Source organism: Nyctereutes procyonoides, unplaced genomic scaffold (genome assembly GCF_905146905.1).
Source record: "Nyctereutes procyonoides isolate TBG_1078 unplaced genomic scaffold, NYPRO_anot_genome, whole genome shotgun sequence".
Lineage (NCBI taxonomy): Eukaryota > Metazoa > Chordata > Mammalia > Carnivora > Canidae > Nyctereutes > Nyctereutes procyonoides.
The window spans coordinates 31,805,661-31,826,924 of record NW_026575047.1 but is presented as its reverse complement, the minus strand read 5'-3'; the positions used below and the strand labels follow the sequence as shown (position 1 = coordinate 31,826,924).

Here is a 21,264-nt window from a genome sequence, read left to right as displayed (position 1 = left end):
TTGGGTGTGGTGCCCAGTGGCTATCCTGGGGTTGGAAAGCTATGTGGGCAGCCAGCAATGGGCAGCACCCAGCGATATAGTGAACTGTCCAGCAGGTCCCTGGCCCTTGAAGGCAGGGTGTTGAGGGGCACCCACACAGAGACAAAGACCATGTAACCAGGGCTCCCCCAAGGGGTGGCCCTCTGTGCAGGCCGGATTCACAGAGGGCCAGGATAGAGCCACATGAAGCTCTTGCTGTGGCCTCCCTGGTCCCTGGAAAAGACTCTCTATTGAGGTAGGAAGCCTGGTGGGCCCACACACGGTCATTCCCTGCCTTGGCATCCTTTTAAGGGCTCTGGGATGGCTCCTCCCTTGTCCTCAGGGCCACTGACCCACCTCCGTTCTCCCTGTGGGTGCGAATGGACCTACCTCCGTTCAGGCCTGTTAACAGGGGTGCTGGTCCTCAGACTCTGCACATCACAACTGCCCACGGTGCTGGAAGGAGTGCAGACTCCCAGGCCCAGCCACACGAGTCAGGGTCAGTGAACCGTGGGCCCTTCCACACACTTGGAACTCCAGGATATATTACCTCAGTCAGCCCCTGCAGCTCTGCAAACAGGTATCTTGGCTTATGAAGGAGCAGACACCTTTGGGGAAGCTAAGAAATGCGCTCAAGCCTTCAGACAGTAACCAACCCCATACAACTTGAACCTGGACCGAACTCCAAAGCTGGTCCTTTTCAGATGCTGCCACCAACCCCTCCAGGCCACCAGAAGGAACATCTGGTCAGGGTTTTTAAGGATGATGACCTAAGAAAACATTCCTAAAAACGTATTTTGTTTTTACAAGCCTTGCTCTGGAGTGATGACGAAGAATTTCAAGAGAGGTCAGAAACGTTTGCAACCACATTTGTGCACCTGGAACAGACACCCAGGAGCTTTTTTCACATCTGGTCTTTGCACCCCAAGCCTCTGGCCTTTGTAAGACCAAAGTCGAGTTTTCTCTTGCGGGCCTCCTTGCTCAAGAGACTGGCAGGCCTACCTCTGAGCAAGTGTGTAAAGGGAGTAACCATGCTCACATGCCATTGCATGCGACCAGCACCGCCTTCCTCTGGGCATCACAAAGCTGAGCCACCTCCCTGGGTCACTGGACAGTCTGGTGGGACAGGAACCAGCTGAGGTCAGTCCTTGTGCTGGAAACGGGGCGGGGGAGCTCTCCTGGCAGCTGCCAGGAGCCCTGGGTCCTCCAGAGCCTTAGTGACCTGGAATCAGGACCAATGCCCCCAGCCCGTGAAAGTCTCTGGATAGAATTTTCAGTGACACCAAGTGGCTGTGAGGAAAGTATGAAAGCAAACCTGGGACTGAGTGGCATCGCTGAGTCCCCAGTCTGGAGGCGGAGGGTATCTTTCTGTTCCCTGTGGAGAGTGGACCTCCCACATGCACGTATGGTCAAGCCACCCAGCTAAGCTGTTCTGCAGGTGCCTGGGGGGGCCGGCCTGGCACTGGGGCTCCCTGTGGAGCGTCCGTCGGCCCCACTCATCTGTCATGAGCAGTTAGGCAGCCAGTGGCTCATGCACCCGGAGGACATTGCCTGAAGCTGTGTGGCCACCCGTCATCTTCTGACAGGCCCGCCGTCTGGCGTGTAGAACACGCTCCATGTAGAGTCTGGGGTATGCCCAAACAGCCGCATGAGCCATGTCCCATAGAGGGGAATCTTGTAAATAGGATGCACACCCTTGCATGGTGCCCGGTGTGGCTGGGTGCTGGACAAACGCTGACCTTGTGGGAGGAGTGGTTCCAGGGACAAGACCACCTTCAAGAGTCAAACACTTAATGGACTGAGCCCCCAGGGTTAGTCTCATAACTAAGATTTTCAAAAAGTGACTAAGTTACAAAGCAAATATACTAAAGCAAGTTAGCTTTTTATTAAAAACAATATGAATAAATGGTCTTAGATGGGAAGACTACTCACCATAAAAATATAAATCCTCCTAAGAGTAATCTATAGATTGAACAAAACCCCCAAATTCCAAAGAATCTTTCATTAATTTGGGAAAGGGAGAGCACTAAATTTGACAAAATAATACCAAAGTTTGCACGCCTAAGACATTTTTCTCAACAGATGAGAGTGGATACTGAAAAGTATGAAAGCCACAATAATGGAAACCATAGGAGCTGATGTAAGAAAAGACAGTAAGATGGAAAAGGGCAGAAATAAGCCTGGAAACGTCCATGATTCTGGCATTTGACGCAAGTGGCAGTGCTGAGGGGCCAGCCATCCGGGATCCCTATCTCACACCATATCTCAAGGCAAATTCTTGGTCATCCAAGAACTGTGATGCATGCTGAGAAAAACAGATGAAAGTAGAAACAATCTCAGTGTGGGAGAGAATGTTCCAAACATGACCTCAAAGGCTGAAGCAGAAAAGAGTCTTAGTTTTTATATATGTAAGATTCCAAATTTTATTTTAAACTTCATGTTAAATAAAAATGAAGAAAATACAATCAAAAAGCAAATGATAAATGAGGAAAGGTAATAGGTAATACGTGTGTCCCAGGTTTATTGTTCTTAATATGTAAAAGATATTTTTAAAGTCAACAAAATACGGTAAAAACTGAAAGCTCCATTAGACAAAAAGCAAGAAGGGGCAATCATCACAGAGCATGTAAAGATAATCTACAAATAGCTGGGAAGACACGCCCAGCCTCCGTAGGGAGCATCTGCCCAGGAGGCACCAGTATTCCTTACCTCCCAGACTGGAACCAGGAGGACACCGTTGGTAGGGGCAACAGAGCAGGAAAGGCAGGTGCCTTCCCGGGAATGGCGTGATAATGGGGAGAGCTCTCAAGAGCCATATGTGGTTTCTTACATGTTAGCCCACTTCAATGCTGACAAGCACGGGACAAGGCTGATTCTGTCGTTCATGCTGTTTGAGTGGGGGCGCCCCGGGGATCTGCCCAGGCCATCTGGCCCTGCCAGGCTCTCACCCTGTGCTTGTCCTCCCTGGCTTTCCAACCTCTGACTCGGCAGCAGTAGTATTACCAGTACTCGCTGGTCCCAGAGAGCCGGCTTCCAGGAGCTGACCCAGGCACAGAGCTGCTCTGAGCAGACACTCTCTACATTCCGCAGGAGCCTTGTTAATCTTGAACATTCGTGCTGCTTGACAGGAGAAATGCCTGAGAAATGCCCTTCAGCAGGAAAAAGAGTCCAGCCAGAGGATGGCCCCGTGTCTGTTAGGGAGATCACGTGCACACACACAAGTGATGAGCACACAGAAGGGCCTCAGGAAAGGGGTGCACCACGATGCTACCAGAAGGCAGGATGGACTGTCCACTGGGCCCCAGGCAGTGTGGACAAGACGGTCAATGTTCAGGCCTCAGAGTGGCATGAGGCAGACCCGGCACGAATCCAGGACAACACTGAACCCAATGCTGTGCCCTCTGGCCCCAAAGGAAATGATGTATGAGCAGTGGTTCTTACTGAGAGTGGAGTTGTGAGTCAGATCTTCCTTGACACTTTCTATATCCTGAAATTGTGCCTGAGGTTGGTTTCACCGCTGGCTTCTGTAGGCTCTAGGGCGTGCCAGCTGCCGGCTGTTGTTCTTGCAGGATGGATGAGACCCCGTAAACCAACACGTGGGTTCAGTCAAGTGAGCTGCATCCTTGGACACTGGACCCTGGACCGCTTCTTGGAGCTGCTGGTAGAAGCTGCCCACTCAGAGGTGGGCTACATTCAGGTGGACTGCTCCCCAGTTAAACTATGACATGGATACTAGCAACTGCTCACTCCGTGCTGCACCGAGCACGTCAGGATGGTCGCACAGGTGCTCTGGGCTGGACCACTTCCTGGCCGTTTGGCCCACGGCGGTGACTGAGGCTTTCAGGGTCAGCTTTCTCACTTGTAAGATGGATGTGCTCATAATTCCCCTCACATGGCTGTCTGATGGTCCAGGAGATGGAGATGACAAAGCCCTGCATGCAGTAAGTGTTCATTAAAAGCAGCTCCTCTCACCCACTCATTGCTGCTGGCCGTCCTGAGGTGTCCAGGGTGGGGTCGGGCTCTCCCTTTCTAGTCAACCACTATGGTAATTCCCAGAGCTGGAAATTCAGTCTTGAAAAACAGGTGCTGCCCTGGCCTTCACATGCTCAGAGGCACTTGGGGCTATTTGGAAACAGAACGCCATCCTCGTTCACCTGGCAACACCTGTGCTCCGTGGGTGCCCGGGTCATGTCTGCCCACTGTGCTGCTGAGTGGATGTGCTGAGTGGGGGACACACGAGCAACCGTGTGTCCCTCCAACCTGGCCTCCACCGGAAGGCAGGCGTGCTCGCTGGTACACAGGGCAGGGAGCTGCCGAGCAGCACGGGGCATGCTGCTGACAGCAGAACAGCCGGATCCAAGCTGCAAACTGGAATGAAGGAATCTATGGACACAGCCGGCAGGTCAGGACCGTAAACTGACCAGACCAACGTTAATGCATTTATTTTCTTTGGAAACATTTCCTTGATGGAAACTTCTATTTCCATATAAAATGGGTTTTCTTCTCCTTAAAAATCTTAAACTACATCATTCAGGTAAGCTTAAAATAGGATTTAATTATATGATAAAGTCACACTAGTTGACAAAGAACCAGATTGGGATCATTAAGCACTTAGTGAAGCAGAGCTTTGTAAAAAAAAAAAATAATAAAATCCCAGAATGCAAAAGATCATCTGCCCAGAAAACCTCCGATTATGAGCAGCTGGCCTCCTCTTTGGCACACACAGCACGTGCAAAGTCCTAATTATCCAAAACAAAAAGCAAAATAAAAAAAACAAACCCAGTCCATCAGGAAGAAGTAATCCCAGCAAATCTGGTTGGAAAGGCTGGCGCAGGACGAGCAGAAGTGCGTTCAGAAAGCAGCAGCAATATCCAGCATTGTCTTAACCAGAGGTCAACATCTTCATTAGCTTGATCAGTTTACTTAGACTGAGCTGTCATGGTGCTGTGATTACAAGCTTTGATTTCTTATTTTTGTTTTTCCAAGTCCCACTGGTTTATTTTTTGTTTTTATTTTTTTATTGGAGTTCAATTTGCCAACATGTAGCATAACACCCAGTTCTCATCTCATCAAGTGCCCCCGTCAGTGCCCGTCACCCAGTCACCCCCTGCCCACCTCCCCTTCCACCACCTCTTGTTCGTTTCCCAGAGTTAGAGGTCTCTCATGTTTTGTCTCCCTCTCTGATATTTCCTACTCATTTTCCCTCCTTTCCCCTTTATTCCCTTTCACTATTTCTTATATTCCCCGAATGAATGAGACCATATGTTTGTCCTTCTCTGACTGACTTACTTACTTCGGCTTTATACCCTCCAGTTCTATCCACATCAAAGCAAATGGTGGGTATTCGTTATTTCTAATGGCTGAGTAACATCCCGTTGCATATATAGACCACATCTTTACAGCTTTGATTTCAAACTTCCTACATGGGGCTTATTTACAGTAAACTCCAACCACCACGATGGCCTCTTCAGCACTTTGCTCTCCTGAAGGACAGCGGTCCAGAGGTTTTTATAGAGCTACAAAAAACAAGCACATACATCAATAATAAACAAGATTCCTTAGACAGCCAAGGAGACAGACGCAGATGCCCTCATAAGCTTTTGTTGAAAACACAGTAAATTCTATGGCACTTTTTAGAAAAGTTTAAAATGGTTTCATTTATATAATCTTTTTTTTTCTAACAGAAGACAACTGGGAAAGTGTAATACTTTAAAACATGTTTATGGTGACAGCTTCACATGCGTCCTCTTCTCTGGGAACTCCCGTAGGGGGTGGCCCACACGGCTCCCGCAGGTGGGTGCCAGCTGTCTGCTCTGACACTTGCCCTCTCCCCTGGTGGCTGCCGGATGGGTGGGTACCCGCACACGGACCCTCTCCACCTGCCCCTTCTGGGCCAGCGGGCCACCTCCTCCAGCACACTCACACTGAACCCCTCCCGCTGGGCTGCCCCCTGGGAAAAGCAGAACAGCTTTTATTCCGGAGGAAAGCTGTGAGCCTTGTAGAAGCAGATGACTGGTACTTCATCTGCCCCAGACACAGTGCCCAGGAGGACAGGTCTCCAGTCCACGGAGACACGGACGGAGCCTCTTGTGTACCTGGCTGGCTTCAACAAATTTTACTTCTTTTTCTTCTTCTTCTTCTTCTTCTTTTTTTTTTAAAGTATAAGGCTCCACACCCAATGTAGGGCTTGAACTCACAACCTGAGATCAAGGGTCGTGTGCTCCACCACTGAGCCAGCCGGGCGCCCCTTACTTTGAAGAATCCACTGTCCCTGCACCTGCTGAGTGCACTTGCTTGTCCCCTCCAGCCCTCTGCTCTGCTTGCTCTCACAGAGACACGGACTCAGGCTTGCTTTCTCTGCACAGGTGACATATCACAGTTTGGAGCACGATACTCCATTTAATGATCATCTTAAATAACCTCTGACAGCCGTATTTGTTCACTTAAAACGATCTTCTCGCCTAGCAGCACCTGGTTTAAATGTGCGCCATATAAACCTTCCTGTCAGGTGAGGTTTGGGGATTCCACCGTGGAATCCAGAGCCACAAAGAGCCTGCACCACAGGGATGCCCTCCTGCCCGTGAGCAAGGCTGCGCCTCTGCAGGGCAGGCACGCAGGCAAAGGGCTCCAGTCCGCCAGCTGCTCTGGCTCCTTCCACACCAGCTAACACTCCCATGTGCTCAGGGCCTCCTATGATGCCATGTCCAGGCGCTCCGTGATGGGCACCACTCACATGTCTCTTCCTCAAGTGCCAGCAAGCCTGGTGCCTCATAAGCGCCCCCACAGGCATAGGCTAGCCCCTCTCCTGTGGCCTCATTGGCACATCCTCCTGCCTGTGCCCACTCGGGCCCTGGCCACACCGAGGGCCGAGGCCTGATCTCCTGTCTTCTCTCCAGGCGGTAGATCTCTACCCACATCCTGGCTCTGCTGCTTCCTGGCTGGGCAGCTGTGGGCAGGCCACCTGGCTTCTCTGCATGTTGGGTTTCTCTTTGGCAAAGTGGTTTTTTCATAGGCCGTGTGGGAGAGAGCCAGATGCTCAGGCCTGCAGTCAGAGGACCGCAGGCCTCCATGGATGTTACTGTTTCCATGCCGGCCCGGGGACTTCTGTCCTGCCCACCCCAGGGCCCAGTACCACCCCAACCCCAGGTGTGGCCCGGGCTGAGGTCAGGGTGCCTGCCTCCCTGCCGGGATAAGTCTGTTCCCCTGAGCACACATGGAGGGCTTCTGTTCCACTGAGACACAGCAAAGTGGCAGCAGGTGTCTCGGCATGAAGGACATGGCCGTGGGGGTGGGGGTGGGGGTCAGGTGGGTCAATCCTGTTGCACTGCTCATAGTTGTAAGACCCCAGGCAAGTGGTAACACAGGGACAACACTCTAGCGGATGCTGAGCAGACCTCAGTGTTCATCACACTGAACATCACATAGCTCGCAGGGATATGAGCTGGCTCAGTACGGAGCACCATAAGGGTCACACAGCAGGACAAAGTAGGGGCACCCGCCTGGAGTGCCAGAAAAGAGCTGAGAGGCAGTGTCCTGCTTAGACATAATGAATGGAAGTGCTCCAGGCAGCAGCGAGAGCAGGTGCAAAGGCCCTGAGGCAGGAAAGCCTAGCATCATAGAAATGAATGGGGATGGTGAGGGTGGAGTCCTGAGGGCAGGAGGGGCATAGCATAAAATGACCTTGGAGAACCAGACAGCCAGAGGGTAGGCTGCCTGGGCTTGGGATGCAGGAATGGGTGTGATGTGCATGCGGTTACGGGTATGAGGGCTATTGCTGGAGGCCTCAGCAGAGGAGCAGCCTGACAGGATCACTCTAAGAAATCCTTCTGGAGCATGGCGGGGCAGGAGAGATCAGGGAGCTGAGCCGGGGCTGCAGGGAAGCGAAACTACCAGGGGTGAGTGGTCATTGATGGAAAGCCAGCATTGTGAGACATCAGGAGGACCCAGCTCTGGAAAGGGCTCCCGGGGGTGTGAGAACAGGGAACAGCCTTAGGGCCTGGCACTGGGCAGGGCTTGGGCTGACCCTGGTACCCCGGCCCAGTTAGGGTGTTGCTGCCACCGCACATCTCAGAGGCAGGCAGGCAGGCTTGGGGTATGGCTAACTTGCCCCAGGCCACCCCGACCTCTCCTGGCCACCCCTCCAGTGCTGCCCAAACGTGACAACTTCCCAGGAGGCGCCAGGGCCCTCCTGGCCCATGCCATCATCTCAGACGCCGCAATGATCACCAGCAGCCCCCAGAGCAGCCCCCATGCATGCTCGGATGCCCGGCATTTCCCACCGGGGGACTCACCTCGCCGTCGGCTCTGCCAATTGGTGAGTCCAGGACAAAGTCGGGAGGGGCGATCACGTCCACCAGGGCAACCGCATCGTCTTTCAGCTGTTGGAAAACAAAGTCCATTCGCTTGGCAACCCCCAGAAGTCTCCATGGTGACCACTGAGAAACAGAGCACTGGCCGTTTGTTGCTACAGCCCGCTAGCAACGGTAACCCTAGCAGACGCGTGCGTGGCTTGATTACTAACGCATTATCTTTTCGTTGGCCTGCAACACAGATTCCCTCGGTGTGTGTCTGAATATTTTCACCATGTTGCTAATCACTCAAGACTTCCAATGCGTTAACCGTTTTTCAATAAGGTAGGAGCTGCTCGTAAAAGTGGCTCTGCAGCCCACTCACCGGCAAGCGTCCTCAGATTTGTGTCTGAATCCTCCCTGATCTGGGCAGCTGCTGCTGTAGCAGGGGAAAATGTGTCCGGAAAAAATGTGCCAGAGAAGGTGTTTATGGGCACCTGGGAAAGTCGACCTGTGAAGGCTGTCTGGTGCGCAGTGGTTTTAGGACTCCCCATCCCCTCCTGCAAGCGATTCTTCAACATGACACATGGAATTTATATGAGACTCCCAAGAACATTCTTGAAATGCAGAAACATTTTTTTCTTGAGATAATTGTGAAGTGTCCTGGTGGCACCAACCAGAGCCCTGGAGTGGGACAGTTTTGGCGACGCAGAGAGAGCAACGGGCCATCTCAGAATAACAAAGTCCACACGACAGAGGTGAGCAGGACACCCTCATGGTTCAGATGCTGCTTGTTAGTGCACCCGCTCCCTCACTCCACGGCCATGTGCCCTCTGCCCGCGCGTCACAGATGAATGAGCCCGCCCACTTCAGATGGAACCGTTGGCAGAGCCAGGCTCCTTGTCTACATGGGGGTCAGCACACATGCCACGTAACAGCCTGAAATGGTCGGCTCAGTGGCCACCTCTGCCGAGGCCGCAGCAAAACACCCACAGATGATGCACAAGTGAACTGCCGGACGGGGCTGGCACCCCCTCCACCTGTCTGACCCATGACCCAGTCCTCCCTGGTAGCAGGTAGGGACAAGGCGTCAGCTGCCTGCCTGCCTACCTGGGCCACAGCCGCCAGATGCGGGTTCCGGGGGACATGGCTATTTGGGAGCAAGGTGAACATCTGCTGCATTTTTTGTAAACAGCAACCCCCCTGCCCCCACCCCGGAACACACAAAGGAAACCCTTCCAGTCACTGGCTTTACTGGAAGGAACCTACACGTGGCCACACCCCGGTACAGTGCAGTCACAGTCACACACTGAACCAGAAGCCCCAGAGATTGGGGGCTGGCCGCTGGTGAACTGAGTCAGGGAGGGGCTGAAAACCAGTGGCAGAGGTGTCACCTGGAACCGCACTGACTCTGAGTGCCAAGGAGAAATGAAGTGTCAGGTCACCAGTCCTTTGAGACTTCTAATTAAATTATGTCCCATCAAGAGGAGAGAGGACTCTGGTAGCTACCGTCACCCAATCTGGCGGCACCAGCATGCGCGGCCCTTTCACTGTAAGTTAGTCAAAATCAAAGATAAACAGCCTCGGTCACACAGGCATGTGTCCACGGCCAACAGCCATGGGGCTGCAGTGAGCGATGGGACGGCACAGCTCCAGGCCATGTCCGCCACTGCAGAAAGGCCCCCTGGACCGAGCGCCACTACAAAATAAAGTGGGGGCTCAGTCCACGTGACCCTTCTGGGTGACAAAGGTCAAAGAATACAATACACAAGAAAACTACCCTGAAACGAATTTAGTCGGAGGCTGAGTCCCTTGGAATGCTCGAGAGAATTGCCAAGGTGGCTGTATGAAGTGCATTCCAGACTACGGATTCTAAGACGTTCCCTAAAAGTTACTCTTTCCTAACATTTCTGACAGAGCCATATTTTCTTAAATCTTCCTGCTCGCTTGCTTATTTATTTATTTATTTATTTATTTATTTATTTATGTATGTATGTATGTATGTATGTATGATAGTCACGGGGGGGGGGGGGGCAGAGACACAGGCAGAGGGAGAAGCAGGCTCCATGCACCGGGAGCCGGACGTGGGATTCGATCCCGGGTCTCCAGGATCGCGCCCTGGGCCAAAGGCAGGTGCCAAACCACTGCGCCACCCAGGGATCCCTCTTCCTGCTCTTGTTTGATGTTTTACACGCTCGAATGTGTGGGAAGCAAAGGCGGGTGTGTGTCAGTGGTTACATGTAACATGGGAATTGTGATGACCAAGAGTGACTGCAGCTCACCTGTGAACACAGGGTCAGGATGGCATTCTGGATCATTTTTCCTGCTTGCTCACCAGAAAAGTAGCCACCTGTAAGCACAGGACTGGTTACACCAGGGTCTGGTACCCGAAGCCCATGTTACCCCACCAGGTGCCCCCTTTGTGTGAGAATGTCTCCCCTCTGCAGGAATTCGCTGGCTGGGGCCAGGGTTCCCATGTCCCCTTCCCATCACCGTGCAAGTGCCAAGAGGTCACAGCCAGGCCAGGACACCTCCTCGACCATTACCACTATCACTCCCACCTTCACCTCTACCACTACCATCACCTCTATCACCATCACCTCTATCACCATCACCCCCACCTCCACCACCATCACCCCTACCTCCATCACCCCATCTCCCACTACCTCTACCATCACCTCCACCACCATCACCCCCACCTCCATCACCATCATCCCCACTACCTCTACCATCACCTCCATCACCATCACCCCCACCTCCACCACCATCACCCCTACCTCCATTACCCCATCCCCCACTACCTCTACCATCACCTCCACCACACCCCCACCCCCGTCACCCCCACCTCCACCTCTACCACTACCATCACCTCTACCACCATTACCCCCACCTCTATCACCCATACCCCCACCATTACCCCACTTCCACCACCACCACCCCACCACTACCATCACCTCTACCACCATCACCCCCCCCCTAGCACCACCATCACCTCTACAGCCACCATCATCATTACCCTACCTCCATCACCCTCACCTCCACTACCACCATCACCTCCATCACCACCACCATCATCATCCCCAGTGCCATCAACTGCACCACCTCCACCTCTACAACCACCATAGTGGGCTTGCGGTGGCATCTATTGGGCTCAAGGCCACAGCCTGTGCCTATGAGTGCACAATCTTCTCTTTGATTTTTGTGAAGAAAACTGTCCATACATCAGAGTTGTCGAGTCTTAGTGCATGGTCTCCTGCCCTACACCCTGCCACTCCCTGGGTTCAAAGCCCACTCTCCCCTTTGTAAACCTAGCCACATGCTCTCACCGCCTCCTCAGAGCAACACCAGCCCTGAGCAGGAAGACCTTGTTCTTGGTGAGGGGAGTAGGACAAAGAGTCTTACTCTTCAGGAAGTCCACATATATGCACAAGACATGAACAGATACATAGTCTGACTGTAGCATTAACATGTCCCAGGAGATATTAGGGAAAATGGTCTGAAAATGTTCCTTAGAAGGATAATAATGGAGAAAGATGGAGAAATTCAGGCTTACACCATTTTCACCAATCTCCTGGGAATCAGTCCACATACCACCTCCTCCAGGAAGCCCCTCTGGATCTACAGGCTGGCATTCCTGAGGGTGTCTCCCAGCAGCCTGGTCTTGTGTCTATCTGGGCCTCATGGTCCTGGAGGTGTGGGCTTCAGCTCTCTATAGACCAGCTCCCTGCCTGGCTAGTACGGGTCTTCTGGGAATATTCTCTGAACTGAACTGGAAACAGACTTCAAACCCTGAACGAAAGGGAAACGTTGTCCTGTCCTGATGTTGCTTTTTTTTAACATGGAATCCAGGCTCACCTGCCCACGGTCTCCCCCAGCCTGTGATGAATGCTTAGTACACACACATGGAAGGTAACATCTCACGGGGGAGGCAAAGTTCCTGAACAGGACGTGGCTGGATTCCCGGTAGGACAGGGCAGGGATAGGGCGGATGGACAGGTGTCCACTGCCCAGGCCTTACCTTGGTAGAGCAGTGCCATGTGGTGGCTCAGGGTCCACAGGGCGTAGAGGGCACTGAGCCGCCCCAGTACGGCCCGCAGCGGGGGCGGCACGCTGGGCTGGTGTGTGTACTCGTGGAACCTCCGCACCACCGTGAGCTCCAGGAACGCCAGAGCCAAGGGACGGCAGTAGTACGCCTTAAAATAAAACACAACAGAGCCGTCGACCCCTGTGAGCAGGCGGCTGGGGCCCCAGTTACAGTGTGCTGGGGGCGGAAGAAGAAAGCCTCAGGAACACAGACCCAGACCAGAGTGCCAGTGCATGTCCTGGAGGGACACTGACACCAAGTGACGCTGCACATGGAAGGGGGCACAGCATGAGAATCACCCACATGCGAACAGCACGGGAAGGCCAGAGCCCAGAGGCAGCCTGGGCTGAGGCCGGCGCTCATGTGCTCCTCGACCTGGGGAAGCCCAGTGACCGCTCTCTGCTTGGCCCCACCTGGAACGCACAGGGACAACCGTGCCTGGCCCTGCAGCACAGGGGCACCCCCGGGAGGTGTGAGGGCACACAATGGGTCCTCCCCGGCACAGAAGGCACTCAGCAGGCCGCCCCAGCTGCTCTGGCCCCACAGAGGAAACTGTCTCCCGTCCCGCTCATGAATCTGTCCAGAAGCAAGCAGTGCTAACTGCAGCTGAGACGCGGGACCGCTCCCAGCTGGGTTGCATTTGCAGAAGGAGCTCTGACGCCCGCTGTGTCTATGAGCAGGAGGCCACTGCAGATCCTCTGGTCCCAGTGTTTGTCTTCACCTATCAGCCCCAGAGCCCGCTGATCATCAGCTTCATTAGCTTTTCTTTTCCCCTCTTCACTGTGTCATCGTACCAGATTTGTTCTATTTAGAACAATAACACTGATCACGACAAGCACATGTTACCTTCATGTGGCAGGCACAGGAGCCGTGTCTACACAGGACCCTGGCTGGCTGGGCCGAAGGGCTGCATGACGGCTCTGCCAACCAGGTGTCAGCCCACCCTGCATGTCATCTGAGAATCTGAAATGACACCTGTGGAGCCCAGGGTTTGAGAGGGCGTGTGCTGGGTCCAGATGGCTACGTGGGCCCCAGAGTGACAGCCACGCTGGGCCGGGGACGCAGGAGGCCTGAGAGAGACGTGGCACCTCAGCAAAGGCCAGTGGCCCTGAGACGCCATGAGCCAGAGAGCAGGTCTGCTTCTGCTGGCTCTAGCTCCAGACCCCACAAGGCCTGCGACACTTGACGCCAGGGGCTCTTTGCTCGGGTAAGTTTGTCCCCAGGGACATCTACCACCATCAGATGCATCCTTGGTTGTCAAAACTCAGGGGTGCTGTTGACATCATTGTGGGGGGAGGTGAGGTGCTGCTGAGCATCGCACAGTGCACAGGACAGGCCTCCCAAGAACTGTCCGTGGATGGGACTGGATGGAGCCTCTGCTCCCCAGGCTCCACTAGGCGGGGACGTGTGGTAAGGCCACAGCTCTGCCTTGGCTCCTGCACCATCCATTGACCCTCCAGTGCTGGGCTGTTTAAGTGTCCCCTCTGGGAGTCTGATGAGACTCTTCCTGGACTCCAGGAGGCGGGGGGTCAGCTGTCGCTCTGCAGCCCCAAACCTGGGGCTAGTGCTTGCAGAGAGGAGCACTCAAGGGCAGGGCCGGTCACCCGTGAAGACTCTGGAGGGGCAGCCCTGTCACGAGGGCAGCCCCTCCCACAAGCCCCTGTCCCCATGAAGACATAAACCAGCCAGATCAAGCTATCTGTTTCTGCTGTGCTCTAATTCCTGAGGATATTTGCACATTAGCAAATAATGGACAATTCAGGCAAAAAATGAATTCCTAATTGTCCAGGCTCAGACATCAGTTTAGGGCAAAGACCCAGGCCCTGGGTTTGGCGCAGGATTCCCTGCCGGCCCCTCGCACAGCTGAGCTGGATGACCTAGGGCATCTCTCTTGGCCTCGACTACTTCATCCATGAGAGAAGACAGCAGGAAATTACATGTGTCAGGAGCCCCATGTGCAGCTGGGGATGGGTGGGCGGGGGAGGGGGCAGCGGGGAGGGGGCGTGCTCAGCTGCCTTCTGAGGCAGACAGCTCTGGACAGGGGCTGGCTCCAGGAACTGGGGAAACCCGTGACCCACTTTTTTACATTTTCTCACTTTGAACATGGGAGGGTATTACTCGGCCAAAAAAGGCAATAAATGCATCTTTTTCACTGCCAGTCTGCGTAGGTGCACAGCAAGGGGCAGCTGTTTCTGAGGGGAGGCGAGAGAAGAATGCGCTCCCCCACTCCGAGTCTGAGTCAGCACACTCTGGATTTTTCTCTTTGAAGATTTTAAATATTTACTTGTGAGATGCACAGAGAAACAGGGACACAGGCAGAGGGAGAAGGAGGCTCCCTGTGGGGACCCCGATGTGGGACTTGATCCCAGGACCCAGGAATCAGGTCCCGAGCTGAAGGCAGACACTCAACCACCGAGCCACCAAGTGTCCTAGCACATTCTGGATTTTAAGGGAAGCAGGGAGTAGCTGCCCCAGAGAACACGGCAGCCCACCTCGCCACGCCCATGGGACACCGTCCTTCACCCGCACAGCCCCGGTTCGTGCTCTGGAACCCCTGTGCCTGCTACCTTGTACCAGCGGCTGGTTCCCCGCCAGGAACCCTTCCCCACCAGGACATTCTGCGGTCATGCCACATGAGCTTCCCTGGCCTGCAGTCTGTCTCCTGACTTTATTTACAGAAATGGTGAGCATTTATATAGTCAGATCTGAATACTTTCTCTCTTTCACGGTTTCTAGTTTCCTGTCTTAAGAAGGCACGTCCCATACCAAGGCCATTTAAACGTTCTCCGCAATTTTCCTCTCACACCCTGTGGCTGCTCAGGTCACTGTATGGGAAGGGGCTACATCCCCCTTGGGACCCATGAATGTCCAGCCCAAGCTGTGAGAGCTGACCCAGTGCTCTTAGCACGCTCTGTGATCCAGACCAGCGGTGGAAAATGCAAGACTGTACTTGGATCATTACTCCAGGACTCACGCTGCTCCATGCACCTGCACTCCAGCCAATGAGTGCCGATCAGCCCAGCAGCCCTCCCCGGGGACCCAGAGCCCAGGCTGGCCTCGCCCTCTCCTGTTCTCTTCTCTGCGCGACTCACTGAAACGCTGCTACGAAGTCCCTTAATGAAGGTCTAAAGGTGAATTGTTTCTAAAATGGCTGAGCCCCTGCTTGGGTTCCATTGTCAGAGAGCCAGACATGGGCTGGCTGGTAGGGGTGCAGAGGGACAGCCACCTCTAGGCAGCGTTCCAGGATTCGGATGGCATGGGAATGAGGGCCTCTTGCGCCCGCCAGATCTTTGAGGCCTTGGCTTGTGAGTCAGGGGGAGGACCTCCACTTTCACTCCAATAGTGACAGCCTGACAGGCAGGGAAAGGGGTGATGTGGGACAAGCTAATGCACTCCTGTCAGTGTCCAAAAGACTAAGCTTTCTGGGACCCCAGCCATTCCAGAAGGATCATTTCCATGCCCCCTATTTTTGTGGCACTGAAGTCAAGTTTACTGACTGGGGCCACCCACGAAACTTATTTACTGTACAACCTACGTTCGAGCTGCTTTTATCAATCCAGGCCTTTGCAAGAAAGATGCCATCCTGTTCCCTCACCTCCGCACCTGGTGCGGGTGCTCCTGGCTGCATCTGACCAAGCGCTCAAGCTGCCCATCATGATGTAACGGAGGGGGTCAGGAGCCTTTGGAGGAGACGGCCAGATGTGGACACAGAGTTCCCAAAGGACGTGAAAAGAGCCTCATGAAATGAGACCAAGGAGAAGCAATGGCCCCAGTTCTAGAAACTTCTCATGTTTCCTTTATCTGTGGCCTCCCAAATGACACCAATCACTCCACAGATATACTGGCTGTATGGGTCACAACAGGCCAGATCCTGATGCAAGCAGGCGTTTTAGAGAGGGCTGCTTTGACGCTATGGATTCCGGAATGTGGGAGCTAGCCCCGTCCAAGCACAAAATCCAAAGCCACCCTGGACCATTCCCACCAAGGCTCCCTGAGAAGGGTAGCAATGACCTGAGAGAAACCCGGTGTGACCTCACATGAGTCACCAAGCTGTTGCTGGCCAGCTAGGAGGGACCAGGACTGGTGTCTGGCCCTACATCCCAGCGTCCCCGCTGTGACAGTGACAGTTCCGGGTGCTGCCAGATGCTGCCAGGCGATTGAACACAACACCCACAGTCCAGGGAGTTCCCTGTAGCAAACCAAGGTGCAGAGACCTGCCCATGTGCCCGAGGTCCCAGGGGCCGAAGGGCTTGGCCTGCCACCCCCAGGACATTCAGCTTCCCGAGGCCACGGCAGCACAGGAACTTAGGGCAAATTAAAAAAGCAAATTTTAAAACAAATATGTACCTGACTGTTGTTTCTTGCTTCAAAGTCATTCCTTCCTGATCTTTTCTCTTCATTTAATTTTTGGTAACTCTCAAGGAGCAAGTAACAAACCAACCACTCGTATGCCGCCAGAGGGACTTCAAAACAAGAAACAGAAAAAAAAAAAAAAGTGACAATAAAGCATTTACTGTCTGCAGAGCACTTACCAGGGAAAGGTGCTGCCGAGAGCAGCTCGGGCAGATGGAGTGATCTTCAGGACGAGTGCGAGAGCCGGGCTATCTCCCAGACAGGGACACTGAGGCACAGGGAGGGCCCAGCCCTAGGTTGGGACAGGCCCAGGGGAGGGCATCCCCTGGCTCTGAGGCTACCCCGGGTTCTACACTAGTCCAGCAACCAGAGGCCAGGGAGCCCCAGAGCCATCTTTGGGGTGAGCATTGTTTGGGACTGCTGCAAATTCTGGCTGGTGCTCACGTGCTTAGTCTGACGGGACAGGACACATCCCCCGTGTCACTAGGGATTTGCATGGACATCAAGGACAACTTTGTGGCAGATGGCGGGTGAGCAGCAGGAGGAAGGGGTGCCCGATCACTGGCCAGCCTGGCCGTCGGCCTCTGTGGGGCTGGTGGGCAGCTGAGCTGGGAGTAGTTCTTATTGGTCCTCCTGGGGCCCCAGCCCGGGCACGTCCCTCCCAAGGAGCACTAAGGGAGGAGAAGTGCCCTAGACTGTAGACAGGCATGCACTGGATGGGCTGGAAGAAAGACCCATGGGAGAAACCTCAGGGCATCCCTGCCCTGCCCTCTCCCTGCCCCCAGTGCTATGCCACATCTGTGGACGGCTCGCCTCCTCGTCACATCTCAGCCAGAGATGACGCTGACGCTGACACAGCACATCCTATGTACCAGGCAGGTTCCAATCTCCTCGGAACACCCAACCAAACAGAGCTGCTACCTGCCCGATGAGGACACAGGGCAGGAGGAGGTGCCCAGGGTACAGAGGGGGTGGGTATGAGTCGTCTGACCTGGTCATGTGGCCCCGATCCACACCATCACCAGCCCCTACCCTCCAGCCCTGGCACAGGGAAGCCCTTCTGCTCAGCAGCTGTTTTGGACTCAGACCCCCAGGAGGGGCCATGGGGACCAGGCCACACTGGGTCTGGGCCCAAAACCTGGGCAAGTGGTCTTCCGGATTCCTCCTGCATCACACAGCCCGGTCCCAGGAAGAAGACAGGCGACCCTCATTGGGGACCCGTTGCAAACAAGCCGGTGCCTCTGAGGCCTCCTCTGCACAGCTATCTTCAGGCCGTGCCAGAGTCCTGCCAGGTGTGGTCGCTCCAACAGAAGCCTCCAAAGGACACGCCCACATCCTGATCCCAAACCCACAAACGTCTTTCTTGGGAAAAGATAGACAGAATCAGTTAAGGATCTCAAGAGGAGATTCCCCAGGAATGGTGGGCCCGAAACCCAACAATAGTGTTCTATTGGGATCAGAGGGGAGATACACACATGGGGTAGGCCATCGGGATAGAGGAGCGATGGAGCCATGTGGGCATGAGCCCAGGAGCAGCCGGGGTCCTGGAAGCTGGAAGAGGCAGGAAGGACCCCACTACCCCCAGCCCTGAGCCTCTGGAGGGAGCGCAGCCCTGCCCACGCCTTTTGTCCAGAGCTGCTGGAGAGAAAAATGTCTGTTGTTTCCTGGCCCTCCCGCACTCCCTACGATGGTCACTGCTACTGCATTCCAGCGGTCCCTTCTCCTAGCCCCAGGGCTCCTACACATGTCTGCTGGGCACTCAACAACTCGAGTGACACCTGAGCTAGCAGCAGCATCACACCTCTTCTCCCCAACTCCCGGGGGGCTTCATTCTCACCCAGCCATCTATCCAGTGAGCCCCTCAAGGCCAGCCAGACACCTGCCAACCACCTCCCTGCCCTCCCAACCTGCTTCCATCCCTCCCCCATGCTGCCCTTGTCTGGGTCCCCACTTCTTAGCCAATGTACCCTTCTGAAGCAGGGCTCTGACCTCCATGTGCCCACAAGGCAAGGCATAGATGACTGACCCCAGCTCACTGGCTGGCACAGGCCCGGTCTGGGTGTTGCCTGCCATCTGACCATGTTCCCACACCCTGAGCTCCTGTACGGCTGTCCGTTCCCACACAACCTCCTCTCAAGGTGCAAGACCCGCCACAGAGCTGGCTGCCGGGGCAACAGCACTCTCCCTACATCTGGTGTGCCCAAGCGGGTTTTCAGATGGTGGCCCCCAGCAATGGCAGCCAGCCCCAGCAAGAGTGAAACACACAGCCCCGGCCCTACCAAGCTCAGCATGGGGATGACCACATCCCCCCACTGGGGCTCAGAGAGGTTAAGTATCCAGCCCTAGGTCATGCTGACGTCAGAGCCTGAGGTCCCATGACTGCACCATGGAACCCCAGTGAACAGATGCAATGTGAGCCCCCTGCCCTGTATGTACACATGGCTGTCAGAAGCACACATGCTGAACCACAATTACTTAATATTTTTGCAAATTAGCCAATTTGACCAGAACAAACGGGCCTCATATTGTCAGGGGACAGCACAAATCCTCAGATGCACAGGATGGTCCTCAGCACACATGCCTGTGTGTGAATCGAAGGAAGCAGAGACAACAGGCCATGCCTGCCCCTCCCTCTCCAAATAAACAACTCATCCCCCGAAGGGAAATCTCTCCGACCTTCCTGACAGGCAACGCTCAATACAGAGGGGTCTGACGTCTCCAGTCCTACAGAGCACGAGGCTCATAAAGATTTCACGTAATCTTCACCACAGATCCAGCCAGCACATGCCAGGGCCGACATGCGGGATGGGCTGACCATGGGTCCCAGAGATGAGGGGCCGGCCACGTGCCACACGCTCCCTCCTCTGCGTGGACAGTGACGTCAGCACTCAGTGTCACTTTCACCAAATGAATTTTAGTTCCGTTTTTTTCCTCTAGAAAATGTTTTTACTTTGTTGGATCTTGCAAAAACCAGGGCACTCACAGGAAAAACAGATGACGCGGCCTGGCACATTTCCTGCTGTAGATACGCAGGAGGGGCCCCTGGTTGCACGGTGTCTGTGAGGGAGGGACTGGACTGAGCGCTGGGCACGTCCAGAAGCTGGCAGACCACTTGTTTACTATTGGGTTTTACAATGGGTGATGGTTTTAGAGGAAATAACGCTGGTTGGGTTGATGTTATAAGAAGCATAAACTCATTTTCTAGTGTTTTCTGTAGCAACACTTGGCTGAGGAGCTCTGTAACCATCTGAAATAGATCTTTAAGTGCGTCCTGCTTCCTACGGTTACTTTATGAAGGCAGGTGAAGACCTGTTAGGTTGGTTATCATCAGGAAAACCATGACAAAATGTGGCAATCAATAAGAAAGAAAACACTTATGAGCAGGAGCTTTCTAGAGGATGGTGATGATGAGGATGGTGGAGGAAGCGGCTGGGACATCAGCCCAGCCTGGATTACACTCTTGCTCCAGCTGATGACTTGGATTGGGGCGGCCCAGTCTCCTCTCGGGAAGACGGGCACAGTGCGTGCAGCCCTGAGGGGCTGAGTGGAGAGTGAGGTGGGTGTCCTTGGTGCCCACAGCTGCTGATGCTGTGAAGCCACAGGCTCTCGGCCTCTGATAGGCAGGCGGGTGGTGGCCCCAGGCCCGGGGGATGCTCACTCTGGGGTCTCCTGATACAGGGCCAGGTGCCCTCCTCCCATGACAAAGGTGCTCTGCTAACAGTGCTCGGTGGAACAAAGGGCGTCTTCGTGATGACTTCTGTGATGGAGAGTAGAGTACGCGTGGTTGTATTTACAACAGTGACCGGTGGTCCCTGAGCATGTACATGGTACCAAGCACGGCGCTAAGCGCCGCAATCAGCTCCCGCGACCCAAGAGCCTGACGGAGCAGTTACAGCTCTTCCTAGGGTGCGGCCAGCAGGCCTGAGGCGGGAAGGGGTCGCCCCCTTGCTCTTCTGGCAGTGGGGCTGCGCTTCCAGGTCCCCGGGGGGCTCAGCAGAAGGGCAGCTCCCGCCTGGCCAGGACACAAGCCCCACAGTTCATCACCATCCCACAGGAGCAGTCTCCAAGGGGCGTGTAAACCAGTGTTTCGGGTAGCAGCATGAGGCACTTGCCCTTGGTGCTCATGGGTCAGATGAAGGTGAGGTTTGTGACGTTTCTGCTGTGGCTTCAAGTGTTGTGTTTGGCAGGGGATGTGACAGAAAAAGGAGTGGGACCCCGTGGGAGGCATTCCCTTCCTTTAGTGACATTCCCGTTTGGGGGAGGCGGGGGCACAGGCTCGGGGCAGGAGTTGCACCACCGTTCCTTCTGCAGGTCTCATCCCACACTCATTAGGAGGCTTCCAGGAGCTGCTGGGGGGATGCTGAGCTTCGGAGCACAGCAGGCTCGGCTGGACCCGGGCTCCTTGCTTGCACTGTGGATGTGCTGCTGGACCTCCCAGAGCCCGGGGGCCGGAGCAGGAGCAGAGGGAGGTGACCCCAGGATGGGACCAGAGCCTCAGCAAGCTCCCTCCAGCAGAGATGC

At 54.5% G+C, this 21,264-nt stretch overlaps 1 protein-coding gene across 6 annotated transcripts in view; it reads right to left on the bottom strand.

Moving 5' to 3' along the window:
• Positions 1–2,515: 2,515 nt before the first annotated feature.
• Positions 2,516–21,264, bottom strand: part of ACOX3 (acyl-CoA oxidase 3, pristanoyl) — a 55,212-nt gene continuing 36,463 nt past the window's right edge. For all 6 annotated transcript variants that reach the window (XM_055325998.1, XM_055326002.1, XM_055326000.1 and 3 more), the window contains 5 exons: positions 16,738–16,853; positions 12,325–12,499; positions 10,589–10,656; positions 8,310–8,396; positions 2,516–5,534 (listed from right to left, as the gene is read on the bottom strand). In XM_055325998.1, coding sequence (XP_055181973.1) covers positions 5,415–5,534; positions 8,310–8,396; positions 10,589–10,656; positions 12,325–12,499; positions 16,738–16,853 — 566 coding nt within the window. In that variant the 3' untranslated portion in view covers positions 2,516–5,414. The remainder of the gene's footprint in view (positions 5,535–8,309; positions 8,397–10,588; positions 10,657–12,324; positions 12,500–16,737; positions 16,854–21,264) is intronic.